Source organism: Dicentrarchus labrax, unplaced genomic scaffold, assembly GCF_905237075.1.
Source record: "Dicentrarchus labrax unplaced genomic scaffold, dlabrax2021, whole genome shotgun sequence".
NCBI lineage: Eukaryota > Metazoa > Chordata > Actinopteri > Moronidae > Dicentrarchus > Dicentrarchus labrax.
In genome coordinates this window covers 21658690-21684858 of record NW_026136701.1, presented here as the reverse complement: position 1 = coordinate 21684858, position 26169 = coordinate 21658690, and the positions used below count along the sequence as shown (strand labels likewise).

The window sequence follows — 26169 nt, the reverse complement described above, 5'->3', positions numbered from 1 at the left end:
GAAATAATATTTTCAGCAAATATAAATTAGCAAAAGTAGTAATGAAAAATATAATGTGAGAAGATGTCAAATGATCAGAAAATCTTTTTATTTATTTTCCCCACTTTGATTGATATAATATGTGTCAGCCAAGATGACTATAACATTTCTATTTTGGGATCAGTTCCTATCACGTTTGGGTTTTTATTTACGCGTTGTTAACACTCTTGAAACTGATGAGTCAGAGTCACACCTGCTGGGAAACGCGTTTCTTTCCCTCCCACACACACACACACACACACACACACACAGGTAGACCTCAAACTGAGCACGCCCCGCTCCCAGGTGAGTCCACCGCCGCCACAAAGCCAGGAAGGAGACACATCGCGCATCTTCTCCGACTGCAAAAAACCAGGTAAGATATTTGACTTTCATCCTCGGTTGGAGATCTGATGACTAAGATCATTAGTGCGGTTAGGAAGTCGCCTCATTATGTAACAGGTGATTTCACTGGGAGGATCTGAGGCACAGAAGCTCTCAGCACGTGTTTTGGTTTGTTTTAGATGCTTTGTTCGACCTGTAAGTACTGTTGCCTTTGGGTGGTGTCGGAAATATCTGGATTACTTAGGGCGGCTGTGGCTCAGAGGCAGAGCGGGTCGTTCCTGGTGCCACATGTCGAAGTATCCTTGAGCAAGATGCTGAAGATACTGAAGATGAATGAGTTAGTTTCTGTTCGATGGGTGAATGTGGCAAGTAGTGTAAAAGCGCTTTGAGTGGTCGGAAGACTAGAAAGGTGCTATACAAGTACAAGAGGTAAATACATGGGAACATGAGATGGACAGGTTGAGTGTGCATGTAGTTGAGATGTCAACAGTGATGTGTTATTGGTTTGCATTTAAATAATATTGGATGCTTCTGTTTCACATTTATACATCATTTTTGTTTGTTTCATTATTGTCTTTTTAAAGTCATTGTGTAGTTTGACATATTTCCAAATGAAACAGGATGTTGACATTAGGGCAGGTTATTAAAAATATATCAATACAGAACCAGTGTGATACTTGTATTTTAGTCCTGAAGTTAGAAAGATATATTAAACATATTTTTCTAAAACCTTGTTTTCCTTTGGTAAAATAGGCCTAACTTCTCAAGATAAGATGTACATTTTTTGATCCTCCATAGGAGAAATTCAAGCACAAATATGTCACTGTATTATTAAAATCGTACACCATTTTAGAGATCTTATTGTGTTGTTATCTAAAATGTGACCAATTAATAGAACAATATAAAATAGGAACTTTAATCATGTCAAAAGAAATGCTCAGAATACATATAATTTACTGCTAATCTGTTCATACTGTAAATATCTTAACTTAATAGCTGTATATATCTGAGTGTATTCACTCAGTTCATTGTGTTAATGCTATTAATACTGTATATATCCTGCTAGTATATTCATATATATCTAAAATGTTAATTTTGTTATATCCCTGTACATATGCACATTACTCTGCACTTTACTGTGGTTAGATGCTTAACTGCATTTCGTTGTCTTAGTACTTTGTGCAATGACAATAAAGTTGAATCTAATCTAATCTAATCTAATAGTTATATACGTAGGCCTACATATACACATACATAGAATAAATCCGATATACATAGAAAAATAAAATAAAAAGCATTAGCCCCTAGTGGGCCTGGTAAAGGGAACTGTGTTTAAACATTACAAGCAAAGAAAAACTAAATAAATAAAATTAAAAGTGATCTTGACAGAAGCTTTTCTCAATTTCCAGACATTTTTCAGTAATAAGTAAAGTTCAGTAACTAACTCTGTTATTTACTGTTAAAGTAACTCTCTCATTGTGATGTAAATTAACCCAACCCAATTCACAATACTGTATGCAACAAAAAAGAAACACAAGCCAAAGCGGTTGAGTCAGATGTGACTTGAGAGTTGTGATTTCGGAGCTTTGTAGGAGCCCTTGAACGCCTCCTGCGTGCAGATGTTGTTATGTGGGTTCAGAAACTCCTGGGAATGTCCTGACAGTGGAGGAGCCCGTCTCTGCTCTCTGGTTTCACTTTATTCACCACAAAACTGACTGTGAACTGTCTCTAAAGTGTCTTCAGATCTTCGGGTAGGTGAAACCGCTCAGACATCAACGTTTTATCTTTTATATAGTTTCTGTTTTAAAGAAAACTCACCGTCAGACTGCAGCTTTTAAGTTTGTTTTATGAGCCTCAGTTAACTGAAGGTTTCCAGCCTCAGGGACTCAGAGAAGTGCTGAGTTCAGGCTGCAGTTTTAGGAAATGTGTATTGTGGTACTTCTCCAAATTCATACAATGAGTGACCATTGGAGGTGCAGAGTTTCTTCCTGTATTCACACTTTACATTAATGTTTCTGCTCTACAGGCAGTAGTTTCTGATCAGTTGTAGAAGGACTAACAGGCCAGTGTCTCCCAGCATTTAGTCCTTAAAGGATTCCTTTTCTATCACTGACGACCACTGCTCCAGTGATATATATTTTATTTAATATTATATAAAAAACTGTACAATTAACCCAAACACTGAACTGAGTAACTGCAAGAAGTTTGTGTCAAACAAGTGATTTTGATGTATTTTGAGTGGATTATTTCCTGTTTAGGGAACTTTTTTTTAATACAATTCTCTCAATATAATGTTTTTTTTTAATGATTTTGATCAAATCATACAAACTTAAATGGCATCTTTTTTGATTAATTCAGTGTTTTCTTGTTCCTGATGCTTGGCCGTAATACTCTTAGTTCCCCAAATCTAAACTTTGGTGATTCTCAGGTTGGGAACCACTGCTATAAGTATTTAAGCTATACTGAAGTGTTGACTTGTACTTCTACAGTTTTGAGGTACTTGAGAATTACCATTTATTTTACTTACTTTACTTTTATACTCCATTACTTTTCATTGTGCTGCATACACTGCTGGTCATAGTTACTTTACAGATAAATATTTTGATGTTATGTTCATAAATATAATGGATTGCTAAATTATGCTGCTGATACTGTAGTACTTTTGAATGCAATACTTTGGTTTGTGGTTGCAACTAACAATTATTTTCCTTATTAAATAGTGATTTGATCAAAATAATGTCATTAGATTATGAAAATTGTGCAAAAATGAATGCATCTTTCACCACTAATGAAAAGAGATTATTTGGATTTTACCAGCATATTGTAACCAGATATTTGAAGGAATTAGTTTGCAATGCTTTTCTCACTGAAGTAAAGAGGAAATAAATTAAACTTATGGTGCATTCATGTGGTTTCCATCCATTTGTAAAATGGAAAACCGTTTTTACCAGGAACATTTCCCCAGTGTTTGAACACTAAAGGTGAACCTGCTCATGATATGGGTTTAATCTGAGATGTTTCACCTCAATACATGATGGACAACAAGTAAAAGGTGCTTTTTGTTAAACATAAATGCTGAATATAACATTTTCTATTTGTCATATCCAGTCCACTAACAAAAACCAAACAGGGACGTTAATACCTGGCTTCCATTATTTACCTGCTTTTTCATTGGGCCTATTCCATGTGACGTTTTATCAGTTAATAATGACAACATGATGCAGTATTTGACTTACAGAGTTGATGAGGAAAAGCTTTCCCCATAGGAGACATTCTGACCTATGATAGCAGGAAATTCACTGGTGCAACTAGTGATGTTAACGATGGCTCTGTTCCATTTAGGTCACAGTAAACTGTGACAGTGAGCCAGCAGGGACATGCACAACCCTGGCAACATTTAAAAGCAATTACTGTTATTGTTTTCAAAAAGGCCCATTAACCTAAAGCTCCATAGGCAACAAGTGGATTATGGGACACACGGGGCAGCAAACAGTCCTTCAAACAGCATTTAAAGGAGCCTTTGTGCTCAATTCTGATTCATTGCTCAGGTCTGCTTTATAATTATTTTCTGAATCTAGCCATTATCAGATTCCAGTGTGAACAAGTCATTGAGGTGACCTGCATGATGAATGTTGATCTAGTGACATAACAGTCACATGAATTCTTACATGACTGTTAACACGTTGCAAAATAATCATCACCTGCATCTGATTGGGACCAAATGTGATTTGTGCTGTTCACACTGTCAGGAAAAATCACATGTGAGCAAAAATAACTGATTTAGGTCACACGTGCCTGCAGTGTGAACATAGCCTTTGATTTAGCCCTCTATCGAAACCGATATTTTACTCGTCACAATATGAAAATCTCAGGTTAGTAATAACATTAACGATGTTCCCCAGTGAGCCAGAATGCACAATACCACAGCCGTGTCCCAGTTCTACACTTCATACTAATCCTAAGCAGGTTTGACGTTTGTTCAAACTAAATAGGAAACCAAATGAAGTGTATACAAGAGGTTAGTATGAACACTGTTGCTGTTGATGCACCCTAATGTCCCATAATGCAATGCACAAAGGAAATGTAAGAGCTGCTCACAGCTGCAAAACATTACAAATAATTGCAGGTGGTGGGTGGTCGGAGCTCGAGGAGGAAAAACAAGCTCTCTGCTTCATCCTGTGTTCATGTGTTATTGGATGGATGAAAAAGTTGGAAAAGATTCTCATGTTTAAGACTTGTGAGCGTAGTGCGGGTTAAAAATACTGCACATTGATAATATAACACCAAATCCAATAAATTATACACTACTCTGACAGCATAGTAAAAGCTAAATTAGACCAATATCACAACAGAAAATATATGTATAAATAAATAAAAAACACCAAAAGCTAAATAGTAACAGTAAACTTTATTTCTATAGTGTCTCTCAAAACCAGAGTTACAAGGTGCTTCACAAAATACAATACCATACAATACAATATGTGCAAAGATGGCAAATAAAACATTATTAATGAAACGATTCATAATCCAAATAAATAAATAAATAAATAAAAAGGGGGTAAATATCTCTGGATGCTGGTACAAATACTCCAATCAGATTGGTCCCGTTTACACTTTTTCTCTCTTTCTGTCGCTCTTGCAGTCAGGATGGAGGCGTGTATGATGAAGCCAGAAGTCAAAAAGAAACCAAAGCCGGTGAGAACATTTACAGCTCAACACAAAAACATTGAACTAATGCACCAACATATATACTGTATATATACAGTACAAAGACAATACACACTCAGGTCTCACAGTGTCCTCTCTCTGTTCACAGCCTAAACCTCCTCCAAAGCCTGCAGAGGTAATCAACCTTTTATTAGCTTTGTTAATGTAATCTGTAGCTTTTTATGTGTGACTTCAGGATGTTATTGTAAGGAAACACACTTAAGTAAAATATCTTTACAGACAAAAAGAAATGACCCGGAGATACCGAATCCTCTGGTGCCTCCACGACCATCAGACAATGTAAGTGGACGCTGACCCTGAGGACTCTCTCTTATAGACCGCTAGTGTTTCTCTTTCAGGATCTATAATGAAATTGTTTTATGTATCCCAGAGTTAAACTTCTACTGAGCAGGTGTGGTTGGCTGTCATTCCTTAAACATCTGGTCCCGTCAAAGTTAATTAATCTGGATTCCAGTGGAAAGGACTTTCCCTCCCTATGAGGAACAAAACTGGGGAGTAATCCATCAAATCCATATAATGTTGGTGACACAAAATAGTCTTATTAATACAAGCTGGCTTCTATTTTTGACCACTGGGAGCTTCAGCACAATAATATCAGAGCTGATCAAATATTCTCACATTTTAGACGACTTTATGATGTATTTTACAAGAGTCACTAAAGAAATAAGAGATAAAATAAAGATAATGGGCCAAAATTTGCAAAGAAACTATAAAAGAAAACAATTTAAAATATTTTTTTACTAAAGATATTTGCATTTTTTCCTACTTTGCACTTGCAGTATTTTTCCTTCTGGATAAATAGAGTTTGCTCTTGTCTTATCTTATCTAAAAAGATTTGTGTTTTCCTGCAGGAACTGAGTCAGACACAATACCGGAGGAAGAAACAAACAAACACTGAGGTACTTACTGAATATGAGGTTGTTTTACATATTTATGTTTTACTAGAAAGCATTACAGAGAGACACAAGAAATTAGAGAGAATATCCTGTTCAATTTTGAAGACATGCTGAACCGCCATGTTTCTACAGTAGCCCGGAATGGACAAACCAAACACTGGCTGTAGATCGGGCTGTTCATGTTTTTCAGGCATTTCGCAGCCACTGTAGTGTGTTGGAGCTGTGACATCCTGGCTAAAATATGAAGCTCAGAACCATGATGTAGTTTTATGGCTAATAAATATTTAGTTTACCTGACATTAGCAGAAGAGACAAAAAGTTAATTTTGGACCCTGGTGACATGTTTTCATACAGAAAAACTGTTGCCTTTGTACACTGTAGACCATTCATGTGTTTTATCACTTTTTTCCACGTGTGTCAGGCTAATGGAGACTTGATACAAAGAAAGACGAAAGAGGAACCGGTGGAGACTCCTGTGGTTCCACCCAGACCCACAGAAAAGGTACAGTGCACAAAACAACACCATAATAAAGAAAAAGTACAGAGCTGATAATTGAGTATTGTGTGGACATGTATTCAGTCAGACCTTTGTTGTCTGTAGTTCAGTGTGAGAACATTTTACAATAGGGAATCGACCAAAGCTACTTAAGGTTTCATGTTTCTGTTCCTGTTCTAAATATCTTTTGTTATTGTGTGTGTGTGTGTGTGTGTGTGTGTGTGTGTGTGTGTGTGTGTGTGTGTGTGTGTGTGTGTGTGTGTGTGTGTGTGTGTGTGTGTGTGTGTGTGTGTGTGTGTGTGTGTGTGTGTGTGTGTGTGTGTGTGTGTGTGTGTGTGTGTGTGTGTAGGAACTGAACGCTACAACCAGATACAGCAGACATAAGAGGGGACAAGCTGATGAGACACAGGTACAAACAAAGTGAAATATATTGTTCCTCCTTACTTGTTTTTTTTTTTTATCAATTGTCAGGTCAACGTTCTTCCTCTTTATCATCAGAGCTCCAGAGAAACTGACCAATCAGAAGTTCCCAAAGATGAAACAGACTTCAAACAGGTATCAGCTGGAGCTTTTAACTCCCAACTCTGCTATAATATAGTCTATACGTAAATATATATATGTATTAGTGTCTTCATCTTCCTTTATGTGCCCTTTGTTGTAGAGTAATCAGTTGAACCTGACTGGAATGTTCCAACGGAGCAAAAAGGAAAAAACTCCTTTGTTCACTGTAAGCGACGCATCTGCAGCCTCTTCTGCTCTTGAGGGTTTATATATGTTTATTTATATGTTTATGATATTTAATGTGGAGGAAAAAAACTTCATTATGGATGTGAAGTAGTGCTGGGCAGTATGAATCTGTCACACAGCGTTTTCTTTGCACCAGAAAATGACAATATATGAAGAAATCATTATTCAATCATGATTAAAATATAAATAAACACTGCCATCAGACAAATATATATATATATATATATATATATATATATATATATATATATAATAATTGGACTAATGTCATAAAGCGCAGGTTGTGAATCAGCTGCTGTTTTCTTTACTCCTCAGAGTTATGTGAACGACGAAAAAACTGATGCTGTCCCAACCAAACAGGCTCCTGGCAGCAAACCGGTATGTCTGTGTGAGAGAGAGGGGGGGGGAGAAAACAACCGCTCATGTTATCCGCTGGTTTGTGACATGTGACATGTTGACAGGGCGGTCTGAAGGGAGTAATGAAAGGGTTGCAGTTCAAGTCATCACCAAAGGTATGAGGCCCAGTCTGGTTTGGTGTTTCCTGCTGTTGGTGGTGGCTGAAGGATTTCACAACATCTGCTTGTGGCTTTATAAAGTTATTTTGCTTGCAGCAGTAGTTTTCATTTAAATGTGTTGTCTATTGTTACAGAGAGGCTCAGACTTCCTGGATGAACCCTTGACAATTATTTGACCTTTTATTTTCTGTTTGTCACGTTTAAGACAATCAGCAGAGAAAATGAAGTGACTTTGTGTCAGCTGTGCTTTGAGCTTCCATGTTTGTTTACATTTTGTATCTTAATGTTCATGTCTCACAATGGCTTTTTTTTTTTACCTTCTGGGTTTATGTTTGTGTTTTTATTATTTATTTTATTATGTTTTTGGGTTGTCTGTCCATCCGTCTGTCCATTCTTGTGACCGTGATATCTCAGGAACGCCTCAGGTGACACAAATATCCACTTAGACTCAAGGATGAGCTGATTAGAATTTTGGGTTAAATGTCAAAAGCACCACATTGTGTATAGCTATACTCTATAAGAATGCATTTGTACATAATAATAAAGTGCATGTGTAATGTATATTCACTGGAATCACACATATGTATCCCCAATATAGTGATAACCAAAAAATATATTTCATACCTTTTTAATTAAATCCCTTCCAAGTAAGGATGCACGATAATTATTGGGATATATTAGATAAATTATTGGCCGATAATAAATAAATAATTACCTGTTAGTTAGAATTTATTATTTTTAGGATTTTAGGATTCAAATTTGCTTCAATTCTCGGTTAACAGCAAAGTTATCTGAAACTTTTGACTTTTTGAAACCTTTTAACTTTTTAAGACAATATTGAGCCCATAGTTTTAATCGTGGTGTCTTCTCCTGATGAAACAACCCAGGATGATCATAATGTGCTGAATATTGTTGATTTGATTCTTCTCTCAGGCCAGCAGAGAGCCGAGTCCAGATCCCAGCGCGGAGGAAGCTGGCTCAGAAAAGGAACAAACTGCAGAGAAAAACAAGCAGGAAAAGAATACAGAACCAAAACAGGTACGAGATTAACAATAGCAATCGACTGCATTCAGTCAGTCAGTTCTGCTTTTTCCAAACAAACAAACTCATTGTTCAATCAAATAATGTAAAAAAACAAAGAAACAAAGTGGAAATTTACTCTTTTGAAAATCAGATTAGTTTAAAAGCACTTTAAATACACAATAAATAACACAGTAACATTATTTTCATATTTATATTTTCCCAGTAGGCAGTATTTAACATTATTTGTGTATGGGAATCACTGGATGTGTGAATATCTGATTTATTTCTCAACCTTTCACTCAGGACATAGGAGGTCTGATCGCTGGAATGTTTCGGAAAACTCCCAAAGAGAGATCGTCATCTCCTGCAGTGACGGTAAAATCAACTCTCCTGCACTTTTTGTGATCGTATATATTTTCACTTTGAGTCTCTCGTTGCCTCTGACTCGATGTTCTGCTCGTTGGCAGGTCAGCAAAGCGGACACTGATTCTGAAGATATGGAAGAAACGGAAGAGAAAAGTTCTGAACAATCCCACGTAGGTCTTACACGGGGTGCTTCAGTGTAACGGTTGATCCACAGGGAAGACATTTTTGAAGCCTTTTTAATGCAGATACACTTTCATTTATCTAATTTATTAGGCCACACAGACTTTGAACCGTAATGTGGTGTTTAAATCTAAATTTCTAGCATTTTAAATGCATACAAGAAATGTACTACATCAATAGTACCATGTAATCTTTACATAAGTACATTAAGGACAAATTATACATCTATCTATGTAAATACAATATATGTGTACTACAAATATATTAATATTTTATATTAAATAAATATAAATATATATAAATATATAAAAGAATTAAGAATGTAACAAAAGAAATCCCAATAGGATTTTTTTTAACATATTGTGAAGCCATAATCTTTTGTTTGTGTTATCCCAGGACACATTTAGAAAAAACAAAGGCATTCATCATTTCATGTTGTACTGTACACTTTTTTATTTTATTTTATAGGAAAAGGGAGGTTTCTTCTCTGGGATCCTTAAAAAATCCAATAGAACAACAGATGAGACACCGGCACAGGTGAGTAGCAAAAATGGCTTCCTCCTCCTCAAAATACAAAACTAAAAATTGTGTGTTGATTCTTTTTGTGTGTTTATTCACTTTCTATTATATCCCGTTGGTGTTGCAGGATAGTCTGAGTGTTAACAGCGAGCTGTCTGCCAGCAGTGACAGTCTGTCTGAAAACAGCAACAAGGTGAGCAGCTCAACAGTTAGATTAAGTTATCTTTAATTACAGTGTACACACAGACCAGTAGATCGTCCTGTAAAAAGGTCCCTCGTTGACCCGACCTTGACCAAAATAAATCCTCTGTAACTGAGCCGTGCTTTGTGTCTGCTTCAGGAAAAAGGAGGAATATTCAGTGGGATGTTCAAGAAGTCTCCGAAACCAGCCGAAGCTGCTCAGACGGACGAGGTGAGGAAGTCCAAAAGGTCGTATCATTAGTTTGATCCAGTGACCTGATGGTCACATTGAACCAGTTCATTTTGTCTTTCAGGACCAACAGTCTCTACATGATCATCTATCAGGCAGCAGCGATAATCTGTCTGAAAACTCAAAGGTGAGCTCAGAAGTAAAGTGAAGTGAAGGTGGATTATTATTATCATTATGTAACAGTCACTGACAGTGTACATTTATCTGTCTGATGTCACCAGGAGAAAGGAGGATTTTTTAGCGGGATCCTCCGAAAGTCTCCGAAGATTCCTGCAGAAGGAACAGCTGAGCAGGTAGAAATGGAGATTTTCAGACTTTTTTTTTCAACTTGTTGGTTCATGGTTGAGCAGATGCAAATGCAGAGTTTAGCATGTGAGAGTATATTAAAAGATTAGAGAGCAAACAAAGTAAAAGTGATCATTAGCAGGGGTCTTCACACATCACAGCTGACACATTGCTTCTCTTTGTTTCAGGGGTTAGACCCATCGGACAGTAACGAGACCCAACAGGAGAACAACACCACTAAAGTAAGGAACCCAAAATGATTGTATAGAGGAGGAACTCTCCATGCTAAAAAACCCAATTCAAGCCTAATGTGCTGTAATGGAACAGTACTTTTTTTGTAGCACATTGGGAGTGAATTACGAAATTGTTATGAAACCATAACAAATGGTGCTTTTTGTTTAACTTTGCTGTACTGTTTCCTTCTTCGCTCTATTTTTTAATCAAGTTAAAAAGTGGTCATTTTCATACACTCTCTTAAAGAGGCTTATACAAACTTTAGCTCTGCATATTTCTCTTCTGTATCCACTACAAACTCTAAATAATCAATTTAAGACAAAGTATTCTTGCAAACTAACTAGTAACTCTTTCTGTGTGTATCAGGAGAAAGGAGGCGTTTTCAGTGGCATGTTCAAGAAATCTCCCAAACTGTCAGAGGGCCCTCGACTGGAGCAGGTAGAACATTTACATACAAACATACATACATAAAGTATCAAAAGTGAAAGTTGGATTTGTTCGGATTTTGGATTAAGAGTTTGGATTAATATTACTGCTGCATTAATGTTTGTTTCATTTTACTGCTGTAGATGTTTAAAGTTGAGCTAACTTTAACTAATTAATATGCTGTTGAGTAGTTTAATCTGCAGCAATACATTGTATTCTGTTAGATCACCATATGTTTTGTAGGGTCGTTGCCCTGCTTTCATCTTTTTCTGGCTAATACAGGAGGGTTTTTAAATTGTTTACGGAGCTGAAGAAGTAGGATAACTTTCTCAACCCATAAAGGAACTCTTGATCCTTCAGTTTATCAGAAACATTCAAGGAAGGGTATGAAATAATGTAATCTGAAGTAACTAGTAACTAGAGCTGTAAGAAGTACAATATTTGCCTTTCAAATTTGTACTTAATTACTGTACTTGAGTATAGGTACTTAGTTACATTCCACCACTGCTTTTGAAGCCTTAAATTTAACGAATTGAAGACATCACCAAACCTCCTGCCTTAACCTGTTTAGTGTCACTAACCAGTTGTCTGCATGCAGTTGCATTCAGCTTTAATGCTCTCGCAGGTTGAGTAACATTTTTGTTGCGTTTAGGATGAAGTGTCGTTACACAGCGAGCTCTCGGCCAGCACTGACAGCCTGTCGGAGAACAAGGTGAGTCTTGGCGATAGTGAAGTAACAGATCATCCCCACTGGAATTACGTGAGTCACCGTTACTAACAAGAGAGACATGCTTTAATATGTGTTCTGCTCTCTGTAGGAGAAAGGCGGTTTGTTCAGTGGGCTCCTCAGAAAGACTCCCAAAACAACTGGAGAGGTACAGTTCCTCCAACACAAGTGTAGTTTGCATGTAGACGTTCAGAAACAGACCCCAAACAGCTGCTTTATTGTGCTCCAGACATGGATTCACTCCAAAAACCAACTGCCATGATGCCGGTTAGCTGGGTGTGGTTTTTTCACACAGCAGCCAAAACATGACATGACAGACCCTGCAGGCTGGAGACATCCAGAACACTGCCTTCATATAGTGGCAGCTCCGTATGCTGGAGATACATTTGCATGCATGCACAGTTATTTGTAACTCTGGCAACCTTCCAATGTGTATCAGGGTCACGGCCTGTGTGTAATTTGATTCTGTGTTTTTGTATATACATATACAAAAATGCACCATGTCATGTTGGCTGAATCCAAACAGAAAAGGTTCTGTAGCGTCTCTGCAACATTTACAAGCTGTAACAAAGATTAAATTACAGTTAATCAGAGCAGCATTTCTACCATCTGCTGCTCTTTGATCATCAGCTGATTGAGATTTAACGTCATTCCTATTGCCTGTTTTTCTGCCTGCACTCAAAATACCTGAATGAGTATGATCACATTGAGCATTGCCTGTATGATGCAGGTTCTCATATATATACTCCAATGTGCTCAAATACTGTAATCCAGCAAAGGCTCAAATATGACATTGAAGTATTTAAGCACATTTCCTTTCATTGTAACCCTTCCTCCTATTTCCTGTGTGGCTGCTCTGCTGTTTCTGACTTTAATTCTTGTTTTAGGAGAATCCGTCGACACAGGAAGATCTTTCAGCCAGCAGTGACAGTCTGTCTGAGACCGGCAAAGCTAAGGTCAGTTCTTATTGTAAAAATACACTCTGGCATCATTTAAAATCTGTCTGTTATTCACTTCATTTGAAAGGTGATAGATGATTAGGATTTTAAAGTTTAATATGATTCCCTGGTCCAGTTTCCATGAGCAGATGAGATCAGTGAATGTTTCAGTTCAGTTATTTCCTGAAATCCAAATCCCCCCCCGGGGGCAAACAGGGAAAATATGCAGCACACAGAGAAAGAAGCTTATTTACAGTTCACAGACACATACATTTTATCTAGTTTATGTGAGAAGATGTGCTTTTCTATTGTATACATTTTGTATACATGTCTTTTCATGTATTGTGTGATGGATCCTTCCTGTGTCTGGAAGAGGGAATGTAAATCTGAAGTATAAAACAAATAGTTCATCATCTGTGTTTCAGGAGAGAGGAGGTCCTTTCAGTGGAAAATTCAAGAAGTCGTCCAGACTTGCAGACGTTCCTCCCACAGACGAAGTGAGTAAATCAGTTGTTCAAGTACCATGTTGCCAAAATGTCAGGTGTCATGCTGGTTCGAATCCCAGAGCCAACACAAAAAAGCCTTGAAAGGTTTATCTGAGGTAGCAAACATCCAGATCCTGATGCTTCTCTTTTTATGATCAGTTTAGTTTAATAAACTGATCTTTTTTTATTCTATGATTATTCCTCCTTGTTAAAACCTGCCGCCTACATTACCCACAATGCAACTTGACAGGACATTTTTGTCAGAGATGCACGTGTTTTATGCTTATAGCAGCTAATGTAGCCTCGAGCAGAGATGAGAAGCGGGCTACAGATGTCAGACTAACGTCCAGATGGTTTTCATTTTTAAACTTGCAGTCTCTGAGGCAATCAGACTTTGTATAGCTCACTTCTGGATCCACAAAATAGTTTTTTCATATGTATTTGTGCTCACCAAGACCTGTAAATAACCTTTAACATGCGGAGATCCCCTTTCCTCAGCTGTAAAGAGCAGTGTTTGTGCTCACTGTTGTGCGTCAATGGTTCTGATTGTTTTTTATCTTTTATCAGGAAAAACTGTCACAAGACGATGAGCTCTCGGGCAGCACTGAAGCTCTTTCTGAGAACACCAAAGTGAGTGAGTCATTTAGCAATGATCCTGAGTAACTTCACTGGATGAGCGATACTGAATATGTATGTTTTTAGGAGAAAGGAGGAATATTCAGTGGATTGTTCAAGAAGGCTCCAAAACCTGCAGAAGCTGCAAAACCTGAGGAGGTAAAAGTGTCTTTTTTTTTTAGATGTATCGACCCACTTCTTTACCTTCACGTTTATATTTTCTTGTCTTTTATGATGATGTTTAAAATGTAAAGCCTCAATAACTGTTTGCTAGCAGGGTATCTAAAACAAGTGATTAGTTTTTGGTGCAGGTTTGTTTTTTCCTTTTTAAAGATTTCTTAACATTCTTTTAACCTTTCCTCTATTTTTACATGAACCAGTTCACTGAAAACTAATTACTGTGCACACTAATGCAACCCCATGCACAGACGTTTATTAAATATTTTCTATTACTCATTTATATCAATAAAGCAACAAGTTCTAGTAGAAACTGATTAATTATTATTAGTGATCCAAAAGGTTTTTACCAGAAATATTCTGTAAAATTGAGTCACTTTATTTATTATTCTCAGCCACAGTTTTAAAAACCTTTGATCACATTTACAGGACGAGTCTCCCGACAACGAGCTCTCAACCAGCAATGAGAATTTATCTGAGAACAAACAGGTCAGTGGGTTAAAATCCAAGTTCCTTGATTAGTTTTCAACAAAACACCAGTTTGATTTGTAATTACCGTAAAGCCCTTTTGTGTCTATTTCATCAGGAGAAAGGTGGACGGTTGTTCAGCGGACTCCTGAAAAAGACCCCTAAAGCATCTGGAGAAAGGACAGAATCACCGGTGAATTATTGTTTTCTGGATGTGCGATTTAGTTTCTAAAGTTTCTAAATTTCACCAGTTTCATAAAACATTAATTTCTGTGTTTCAGGACAGAGAGGCTCAGAAAGAGCTGTCGGCCAGCAACGACGACCTGTCTGACACTAACACCACAAAGGTGAGCAGAATAATGCAACAAACACATGTAGATGAAAGTCTTCAGTGGGAGCGTTCACTGACAACACTCTTATTTTACAGGAGAAAAACATTTTTAGCAACATGTTTAAGAAGCCGCAGAAACCAGCAGAGGGCACTGCAGCTGACAAGGTACTGTGATTAAACTGATTAAATTATTTCTTGTTATGGAAGATGGAGTACATATTGATAATCACTGTCTTCTGGTTTGAATTCAGGAGCTGGAAGTGAACAGTAAAAATCAGTTATATGGTAGCTGTGAGAACCTAATTGACGCCCCAAAGGTACTTCTTCTTCTACTTCCACATGCATCATTATCAGTTTACATGTCACAAATACACTGTAGATGAATTTGGTACCTTATTTTGAACATTTAAAAACGATGTAAGCAAAGTCTGATTCGTTGTAAAGTTTGGGAGCAGGTGTATATTCTGACTCTTCTTTCTCTTTATACTGTGTTTTAGGAGAAAAAAGGAGGCCTGGCTGGCATCTTCAAAAGATCTGCCAGCATCGACAACCTGTTTGACGAGGTCAGTGTGAGCCTCGTGCATACTCTCACAGCAGCATCTTCCTTAAAGTTTAAGGCTGCACTGTATTCTTACCTGTGACAATAATAGTACTTTGGTGGCTCCTCCTTTCCTCTCTGTCTTCAGCCCCCCAAGAAATATCTTAAAAACAAAAAAAATAAATAAAGTTGCACAGACTCTACAACTTAATTTTTTTTCTATAGCAAGGCAGTTCTATTTATGACGCACATTTCATACACAGGTATATTCAAGGTGTTGTACATTGTAGTTAAAAGACAATTCAAAGATTAAAAAGATCATAAATTAAAAAAACATAATAAAAAGAGACAGATACAAAAGTAAGATCAGAAATAAGTTAAAAGAATACAAATAAATACATAATAAATAATAACAGAACAATGATAATAAGACCTTGGGTTTTAGAAACCATGTTAATGACTTTATATCCTTTTTAAAACTTTTGTGTTTTCACCCGTCAGGAGAAAGGCGGGTTGTTCAGTGGACTTAAAAAGAAAACTCCCAAAGCGTCTGGAGACGAGGCAGCTGCAGAGGTGTGTGTGTGTGTGTGTGTGTGTGTGTGTGTGTGTGTGTGACTGGTTACACTCTCTGTAACTCTATTCGCTCTTTTTTGGTTTTCCGTCATGGATAGTACCCAGTACCCTCCTTTGAGGGGGGTAATATTCAAAGTACTATCCACAGTGGAAAATGAAGTAGAGGAACCAAAAGCGAGTAGAGTCCAGTTGAGTAGAGTCGAGCCGTACCATGTAGTGGAAATACGGCTTTATATACTGTTAATCTCTTTATTTTCAGGACAAAGACGACCAGAATGAACTGACAGCAAGTAATGACAGTCTGTTTGAAAACAGCAACTCCAAGGTACTGTGTTAAGAAACATCAGCACTATAAAATATTAATAAATGTTTATTTAATGCACTTATACATTACATTTGAAAAACTAATTTTAGAATATTTTAAGCTTGTGTAGTTTAAAGTTTTCATCCTGTACTTAAAAGATAAACATGTCAGTGCTGTTTTTACTGGGACTTAAGTAAACTGTGTCTGTGTTTAATGTCTGTTTTCAGGAGAAAAGTATTTTCAGTGGCATGTTTAAGAAGACTCATAAAGCAGCAGAGGGGGCTACAACAGATGAGGTACAGTAAAGACTCTTTCACATACACTTTATACTTTGTATGTGCATTACTCTTTTTCTCTTTTTCATGTTTTATTTTCTGTTCAGGACTTAAACACAGGAGAAGAGAAGTTATCTGGCAGTTGTGAGAATCTGTTAGAAGCAACCACATCAAAGGTACGAATGTTGTCCGACGATCACAATCTCTGTTTTTCTTTGTGATGCTTCTGATTATTGACCGCTAATGTAATGTGAATGTTTCAGGAGAAGAGCGGAGGACTGGCAGGGATCTTCAAAAAGTCTCCCAAACCAGCTCCGCGCTCGATCACTACTAAGGTGAGCAAATAATAAACTCATCTGTTCAGTTTGAAAGCTCTTATTTGCATTTTTGTGGTAGAATTCTTCACAAATAACCAAGAACCAACCGAACTGTGTACAAAATGTTCCTTTTTGTTTTCCAGGATCCTCTCAGCGACTCAAAGGAACTGTCCACCAGCTGCGACAGCCTCATAGAAGCAGAGGTGAGAGCTTCTTGAACGTGTTGAGAGTTAATACTGTAGGCAACCCTGCCAGTGTACTTCCATGACATCTAAATAGGCTCCTTCGAGATCGACTAGGCCTGTGCGATCGTCGCACAATGCCTGCTGGTTAGAAGTCTCTGCTGACTTGCTCTGACGTCGTGCACAAGTGGGCACAACAGTAACATCCAGAGATCGACTGTAAGACACAGAGCACGAGGGGAAACGCATGATCAAAGAGTTGATTGACTCTTAGCTTCGACCACAAACTCCAAATTTAGTTTTGTATCAAATCCTCATTTTCTGTGTGATAGCAGTGTTTCATGCTAGATGGTAAACTGTTAATCTCATGAACAAACATATCTTGTGTGGTTGATAATAATAGCAATAAAGTTTATTTATGTATCCGAATGGGGTCTAAAATCTGCAAGTAGCCTACAGGTGGATCTAACAGGATGTAAAGAGCTGTTGCCTGATGTCGTCCACTTTCCAGTCAATTCCACAGTTCAATCTCAAACGAGCCGACTACCTTTTGAGAGGATCTAGAGAAAAGACAGCCCTGCACACTTTAAGACCAGTTATCTTCTTGTAATATTCAAGCCAAGGCAAGCTCTTTTACCTCAGTGTGCAAGTTCTCCACCAGCACATAACATTTAAAATAGATTTTCAGTATTATTATTTACAGTTTTATGTTGACTTTTAAACATCCGAGTGGGTTTTTGACCCTCTGTGTTGAGCTTTATTTCCTGCTCATAACTCAATTCATGTTTGATTTTATTTTTAAGGATGATCTCGGTGAACTGTCGAACAGTACAGACAATCTCTGTGAAGCTACAAGCGGCACAAAGGTGAGTTTTGTAGAGTGTATTATTCTGTTTGACCATATCAGCACACTTTCCCCATTTAATGCTGAGTGTTTTTATTGTTTTAATAGGAGAAAAAAGGAGGGTTCGGTGGAATTTTCAGGAGGATGCCCAAAACAATTGAACATCAGGTACAGATTATTATCAACAGCTGTTTGAAATGTACAATCAGTAGTAGGTAGCAATAGATCAAAGCAGTAGTAACAGTAGTCATAGTGGCAGTAAGCTAGAAAACCTAGGAAAAAAGGGTTTTTGATGTGAATTCATTTCCAATCTGTAAATGTGAGATTGTCACTGAAGCAACTGAAGATACTCTAAATATCTGATTTGATTTGCATGATATTCAGCAGTTTGTAGTTATAATGTTAATAATAAGTATAGATGCCGAGAGTTTGCACTGTGAGAAGGTTAGATGATCTCTATAAACTCCTGGATCAGGCGTCTGTGCAGGCGTTAATTATCTCTGCTGCCGTTCTTTGTTCATTTGCAGGAAAGTGAGGACATGGAGGCGCCAGCGGGAGGCGGGCTGAGACGCAGGAGAACCATCAAGAAAAAAAGACGAGTGAGTTGTTGTTGTTCCCTTTTAAAGAAACGTCCAGAGGTACAACAGAAAGTAGCAGGATCAAGAACCAAAGTGTAGTTCAACAGCTTTACCACGTGATGGTTTAGGTTGCTGCCTATTGTATTTATTTCTTTATCTGGTCTGTTTATACCTTTTTGTATGTGTTTTATTACTGTTCTCTTTATTCATTTGACTTAATTTCCTGTTGTTTCCTTTCCTTATTCTTTGTTTTCTCATCCTGTCTCTGGGGTTTCCTCACTGCAAATTAATGAGATAGGGTTTCCTCAGTGTTTTATTGATTACAAAGACATTTATTATATGAAAAGTTTTATACAAACAAAGTCTGATTGATTAATTGGTCATGCAGGTAATAGTCATATAGTATTAAATTATATCTTTGATAGTAATAACACTGTAACACAAGAGTGAAAGGAGCTTAATTTTGAGATTATTTTTCTCTTGCATCTCCAGCTTTAGCTCTTTTCTCATTGATAAATCTTTCTTTTCTGGTTTGGTTGCTCAGGTTGTGTCCTTCCGAGTCAAGACAACTCTTCCCAAATTACCCAAACTCAATCTAAACTCACAGGTATGTGCTGATCTCCTCCAGCTGTTCAGTTATTACTCCTGCACCCTGCTCCTTTAACTGCCACAGAGAGATCTGAAACTTGGTAAAGATATCAACAAGCAGAACCTTTTTTTTATTATTATTATTTATCTATTTATATAAAAACTTAAAATTAAATTAAAGCTTACAATTACGTTATTTTGGCAGGTTTTTATTAGCTTGAATAAGTCTTGAGGATCAGTCCAAGAGCCTATTAGTCATTTTTATAGATACACATGTTCTATCTGTACAAATATGCCTCTTTTTAATTTATTCATTCTTTACTTGTTTACTGGTTTTATAATTTATGTGTGCTGAAGTTCTCAGATGAGCTTATTACTGAGTTAATGACACTAATTGTTTTTCCTCCACAGAGTTCAGACAACATGCCTATTCTTGAGGAAGTTGTTGAACTGCAAGAGCTGAGCCCAGCACCGGTTAGTATGAGGATATTATTGAGTAAATATACAGAAATAAAAAACATTTTAATGAGGTTGATACATGAACATGGAAATAAATATCAAAATGCATGCAACATATTTAGGATTAACACGTTGATCTTGATATTAAACACATTAATGAATGTTGTGCCATAAAGGTGTGTTATTGTGCTTTTGTTTCACAGGAGAGCTCAGTAGAGGTGCAGCCTGTGGAGATGGCCGCTTTCCCTACTGAGGACAACCCTCTCGAATCTGAGGAGGTGTGTTTCTGGGGTCCTTTCACACTTCGCTTTCACATTACAAACGAAGAGTCAGATTCCCGCTTGGAGGCAGACCCTCTTTTTTCAAACTCTATTGCATAAACCGAACGCACCATGTTTGTTTCTAACTGAACCAAACAGATTAGCTATGATAGTACTCCTTATAGTTTCTGTGTTTGTTACATATATTAAGCTTTTCTTTGACAAACGTTTCTGTTTTCAGGAGAATGATGAGTTGATGGAGTGGTGGAACACAGTCAAAGGTTGGTATGATTGTCTTTTCACTTTTAATTACTTTGGACTGTTGTTGTTTGTTTGTTGTGCTGCTCCAATGGGACAGTTATCAGTGAACACAGCCCAGTGTTCATACATGCAATTGAAGTCCTAAAAAACAAAAAGAAATCACCACTAAGAACTAGAAACAAACCACTGTCTTATGTATTTGCTCCATATATTAACTTTGTTATTTCTCAGGTTGGGCCGAGTGGAACGAGACATCTAATTTCCAGGAGGATGAGGAGGAAATGTAAGCATGTTCTAACTTTTCATTAAAATGAATCTAGAAGACATTTTTTAGGCATAGGGTTATAGTTTGATTTCTATTTCCTTCCAGTGTCTGCAGGTCTCTCCTCAAAAAGGCTTTAAAAGTCTGACATTGATTTTAGTTAGAAGTTTTAGGATATTATCTTATTATATCTTGCCTACCCTTTTATTTTTTTGTATCTAATTGCGGACTGTCAGGAGACTTTGCACCTAAAAACTAAAAGTAGGATTATTATGGCAGTGGATTGGATCTTTTGTTTTATGGAGAACTGTCAGACCTGTAGTAAACAGTCACTACTATAGGGAGCTTGACTCATAAACAGCAAATGTCGATTTGGGCAAAAACTTGTTCAGGTGGTTTTAATATAATTATGTTTATCATTAGAATAATTGATATATTTAGCTGTGAAGTACTGAGAGTATATATATATATATATATATATATGATGATATTAAGCTATTTCTTAGACTTTTTAAACGTAACAAATGCACCATATCATGAGTTTAAGCCCTTCCATCTATCTCTCCAGGGCAATGGAGCAGGCAGCTGATCGTGTCTACATGGCAGCCCGTCTGTTTGTGCGTCTCTTCAACAAGCGGGGGGCGTCCTTACAGCAACGCATCCTGGAGCTCTTGGCCCTGGCTGACGCCGCAGATATGTTCCACAAGAAAACAGTGCAAGCTGCTGTGGGTGGGGGGGTGGCCAGCGTCGCAGGCAGCATTGCGACAATCACAGGCCTCATTCTGGCACCTTTCACTTTTGGAGCATCTATTATCGTCACAGCGGTGGGGATCGGTGTGGCGACGGCGGGCAGCATCACCTCAGCGACGGCCAACATCACAGACACAGTTCACTCCAACATGGACCGGAAGAAGCTGGAGAAGATGATCCAGGGCTACCAGGAGGAGATCAAAGACATCAGAGAGTGTATGCAGTTCGTGCAGGTGAGTAAATGGGGCTGAATCTCACACAGGCTTGTTACATTAAACAGGTAGAGTGGAGATGTAATGCAAAAACTACTGTAACTACACCAGAACTGGAGATTCCTGAGGACATTTTATTGCTTTTAATTTTCCAAATATCTATTGAATGAGATTAATGTTCAGTGTATAAAATTAAAGTGTATTTAGTCAAATAAGTAAGTCAGTTTGTATCCAGATCGAGGTGTAGTTGTGACAACTAGAGCTTGACCCATAAACTGGCCAAACTGATATATCAGCCGATGTTATCTTAGATATATTGTATTCATTCATTGACCGACTTTGGTGCAGTAAGAATAAATGTCAGCAGATTAGGGGGGCACCGCAGGTCAGTCTAATTTAATATTATTGAAGTTGAATTTTGATTAATCGTTTAAGACATACCGTGAGTAAAGTACAGATGAAGACCTCCATTTTGGTTTGTTATCACATAAAGCACCATATTATTATATTTCCTACAATATGTAATAATTTATTACAAAACATGAAGAAATGTGTCACATATTGCCTTCATGCTGTTTATTACAAAAGCAGCAGAGTATTACAATATTCAGGTGTTATTACACAATGAAGTAAAAATATATTCTTGCCAAAATCTGTTATTATTATATAGCCTACTATATATTATTAATATTATTGAATCAGCTTCTCACCTGCAGTTGTTTCTTCCAGTTGAAAAAGACTCCGTAGTGTTGACATTGTTTTTTTTTTCCACCTGAAAGATGATCTACTACAACTAATGATTGCTCTACTGAAAATATTACAATATAATCTTACAAATATGAAAGAATAACATCAGAATATAAGAATATAACTTATCTGCGTTTTTTTGTTTTTTGATGTTTGTTCTGGCAAAGTGATATAATTCCAGGAAGTAATAGTTTAAAATAGAGAGGAAAACACTATTTTCCTTTCTTAGCTTCCTTTTTTGTCTGTCTTGTAGGACGGTATGGACACCCTGCAGGAGTGGGACTTTGAGAAATACTCCGAGAGTGCTGCCAAAAAGGCTCTGAACCACAACCTGAAGCATGTGATGAAGGAGGGCGGACGTGCCGGAAAAGCCCTGATGATCAACACCGACAAGCTCATCAGCACCGTGCAGGTTTTAGGTGCTGCAGGCGGCGCGGCCAAAGCTGCCCAGGCCATCAGCGTCACCACGGGGGTCATGTCGGCCCTCTTCTTGGCTCTGGATGTTTTCTTCCTCGCCAAAGACTCCCACGAGCTCCGCAAGGGTGCCAAAACTAAGTTTGCCACGAAGATCAGGGACGTATGTAAAGAGCTTCAAGACGGCCTCCTGGAGCTGAACAAGGTGAAGACGCAGCTGCAGAAGACGATGGACGGCATCGAGGTGGAGGAGTACGAGGAGATTCAGGAGGTGGAGGTGGAAGTCGAAGAAGATTTTGAGTCTGACCCGAAGAAGCTGGCTGAGCTGGAGCAGGAGCTGGACCTCCTGGAGGAGAAACTGGACAAGAAGGTAGAGGAGCAGCAGAACAAGAGTAAAGATACAGAGAAGGAGAAGGAAAATCTGAAAAGTAAGAAGGATAAAAATGAGGAGAAGAGTGTGAAGGAAAAGGTGGAGCCGGAGGAGAAGAAAGAGGAAATGGGGAAGGAGGAGGAAATGGGAGAAAAGGATGCTAAGAAAGAGGGAAAGAAGGAAAGTAAGAAGGGAAAGGGTGAGGGAGAAAGCAAGTTTGAGTCAAACTTAGAGAAGATTTCTGATGAGGAACAAGAGCAGAAAACTGAGACTGTCAAAGCCGAGAAAGAGGAAGTTTTAAAAGAACAATCTCAGAAAAGAAAGAAGAAGGACAAAGAAACTGAGAACCGAATTACAGCTGGAAAAGAAAAACATGAGAGTCAGCGGGACAAGGCAAAGGAAGGCAGTAGCACAAATAAAAAGACAGACGAGAAGAACAAGACCGGTAAAGAACAGGAGGAAATTCAGATCAGATCAGCCGATTCAAAACGAGAGGACCGGAGTGGGAAAGCGTATTCTGAAAGGGTGAGGCCGGAGAGAGAAAGTGAAAGGAGCAGGAGCAGCAGAGAGGATGAAAGAGCGATAACCAGAGAGAAAGAGACGGAAAGTGGGAGTACAAGGAGGCACGGCAGCAGGAGCGACAAAGACCGACCCCACAGGAGTGAAAGTGGGAGCAAACACGAGACGAAAGACACAGACAAGGGAGGAGGCAGCAGCAGCAGACACAGTGATAGGATGGAGAGCTGGAGGAGGACGGAGGAGGAGAGAGGAGTGAGGGACTGGAGAGCTGAGATGGCAAAAACTAGAGAGGAGAAGAGAGAAAGCAAGGAAGGAAGAGAATCCAGGAGGGATGAGGAGAGAGGGACGACCAGGGAAGATCATGGGAAAGGCGACGCGAGGAGAGAGTCGCATCGGAGTCACGAAACCGTGCCGAGGAGGGGGGAGCATTCGGAGAGAGAGTCAGGGAGCCACAGGGAGGACTCAAAGAGGAGTCACCACAGGAGAGATGACCAGAGGGAGAGAGGGGAGGAGAAACGAGGGAGCGGGAGGCAGTTTAAGAGAGCAGGGGCTGAGAATGAGGGGGAGGAGAAGGAGAAGGAAAGGGTGAAGAGGAAAGAGGATGGAGAGAGTCAGAGGAGGGACAGAGAGAGGAGAGGAAGTGACAGTAGACATAGCCACCGGGGATCTCGACCACGATCCAGCGCGCAGATGGAGGACGGACTTTATATTTAAATTTAAAGATGTTACATGAATACACAGTTATTACATTAAAGGTTCGGTTTGGGTTATTTGAGGTTCAGCTGTCAATCAACCTAACAGACAGATATTTCCTGAAGACCTTTTTTCTTCCTTTTTAATAATACAAGACTGTTACACTACTATTTTAAAAAACAAAATTTTGATGTGATTTTCAGCTGTACTTTAACACAATACACATGTGCCATATGTACATTAAAGGAGTTCCTTGGCTTTGACTTGGCTTTCTAACATCCATCCAAAAAATCCTAAAGTCCTTATTCTAAAAGTTCAACCAGTCAAACTAATTGGGTATCTTAAAAATCCTTTTTGTCCCAGGTTTTTGCATTTCCCCCAGACAATGTTTCCTTGCTGAGCTGCAGCAGAAGGAAACTTAAGATAATAACCACCTGATGGCAAAAGGTACGCTCACATTACGCTTGCGTTCGCCAAAAGTTTAAATGCACTCGGCCCTCCGAAAAAGAGACTTGATGTCACGTTTCTGGTGGAAAATATTGATCAGTGTTGAACTGAGGAGTTGAATAAGATTTAGTGGCATTTAGTGGTGTAGTTGCAGATCTAGTGTTTGGTTTGTCTCTTCTAGGCTACTGTAAAACTTCCAAAAATCCTATATTCAGGTGATTCTACACTAATGAATAAACTACCTATTAATATCATATTCCTCCTGAATGTTACACCAATGTTAAACCAAACTTGAATTTCACCGCAGATATTTTGCCTTGTTTTCACATTATAGGTGTAACTAATAACATTATTAATTGATGGACTTCGATCATTGTTGGAATTGTGACTGTATCAGTATCACCTGTTCATCAAAAGGTGCGCTGTTAAAAAGGTCATTGGACCTGATTCAGTAAGCAGTACTGGCTATCAAGACTCAGGTTTGTAAGATTTACTAAAAAACTGAAATGTAAAGTTGAAGATGGACAGACTTTTAAAAAGAGGGGGAAAACTGGTGATTCTCATCAAGCAAACACGTCAAATTCAAAGTACCAAAATAGACAAATAGGACTGCACTACAAAGGAATCTCTTCGCAGCCCGTATGAACAGGAGGAATGAATACAGCAACTGTACACATGGGCAAATCAATGTTAATGTGTGCTTATGCTAATACATGTATTACAGGTAGACTTGAATAACTCCTGAACCTATACTTTAATCAGAAGTGATAATTGGTAATAGTGTTAACTGCTCCAAAAGCCTGTTCATCAAACCTTTTTTTTTTTGTTTTACTGAAGAGAATAGAAAGAAAACTGAGATTAAAAGCTGTTGGCGTTGATGAGCTGCATTTACAACTACTACGACCACTACCAGTCTTGTACATACAGTGGGAGTTTTAGCATCTGCCTTCCACTTTTTTTTTTTTACAACTAAAAACTGAAGCGCTAGTTGTTTTTGTAAAAATGTTTTTTTTGCCAAAGCGTCTAAAGCATATTTCTTGCTAAATCTGACCTGGAAGCAAATTATGTAAAATACATGCCTCCTAATAACGACATTACACCTTTTTAAATGTATATTTAAAACTTTAATATGTGCTGCGGAAACATGTAGTTCTGCATGGTGTTATAGTAGTTCATATGGTGTTAGTTTTGGTGTTTCAGGGTAAAACTACAGGACATTTTACCTCCATAGTGTGGGAAAGTCCATATTGTGCCTTTCTTATAGACATTGTTGTATGCATAGTATGTGTATGTGTATGTGTATGTGTGTGTAGTGTATGTGTGTGTATTGTGTCATGGACCAGTATTTTTATCCCACTAAGAAGACCAGTATGTGTGTGAACACGCTCATACAGTCATCATTTCTCAGGTAGAAACGTCCCCTGAGAAATGTCCCATAAAGGCTGAATAATTATCATAATAATTATCATTTCTGTAATTAAATAATCAGATTTTCACTCAGTGCACTTTAACCACTTCTGAATGCAATGGTTCATTTTGTTTGATGTCTTGTGTTTTATATGTTTACTGTATGTTATTTTATATGGGTAAACATTTTCGACGGTTCTGGTTTCTTATTGAACAAATA

At 38.0% G+C, this 26169-nt stretch overlaps 1 protein-coding gene across 1 annotated transcript; it reads left to right on the top strand.

The window, feature by feature from the left end:
- Positions 1 to 770: 770 nt before the first annotated feature.
- LOC127374652 (uncharacterized) lies at positions 771 to 24358 on the top strand. The gene is made up of 49 exons (XM_051420280.1): positions 771 to 792; positions 5006 to 5058; positions 5180 to 5206; positions 5311 to 5370; positions 5943 to 5990; positions 6409 to 6489; positions 6833 to 6892; positions 6982 to 7038; positions 7145 to 7210; positions 7546 to 7608; positions 7692 to 7742; positions 8679 to 8783; positions 9072 to 9143; positions 9236 to 9304; positions 9783 to 9851; positions 9961 to 10026; positions 10174 to 10245; positions 10328 to 10390; positions 10485 to 10556; positions 10737 to 10790; positions 11149 to 11220; positions 11861 to 11920; positions 12027 to 12083; positions 12823 to 12891; positions 13299 to 13370; positions 13926 to 13988; positions 14061 to 14132; positions 14580 to 14639; positions 14737 to 14811; positions 14900 to 14965; positions 15046 to 15114; positions 15201 to 15266; positions 15447 to 15512; positions 15989 to 16060; positions 16320 to 16385; positions 16592 to 16660; positions 16747 to 16815; positions 16903 to 16974; positions 17100 to 17159; positions 17942 to 18004; positions 18091 to 18150; positions 18510 to 18581; positions 19105 to 19167; positions 19560 to 19622; positions 19811 to 19885; positions 20109 to 20148; positions 20360 to 20411; positions 20959 to 21373; positions 22353 to 24358. The coding sequence occupies exons 2-49, from the start codon at positions 5011 to 5013 to the stop codon at positions 24114 to 24116; spliced, it is 5145 nt and encodes a 1714-aa protein (XP_051276240.1). The 5' UTR covers positions 771 to 792; positions 5006 to 5010; the 3' UTR covers positions 24117 to 24358.
- Positions 24359 to 26169: the final 1811 nt, after the last annotated feature.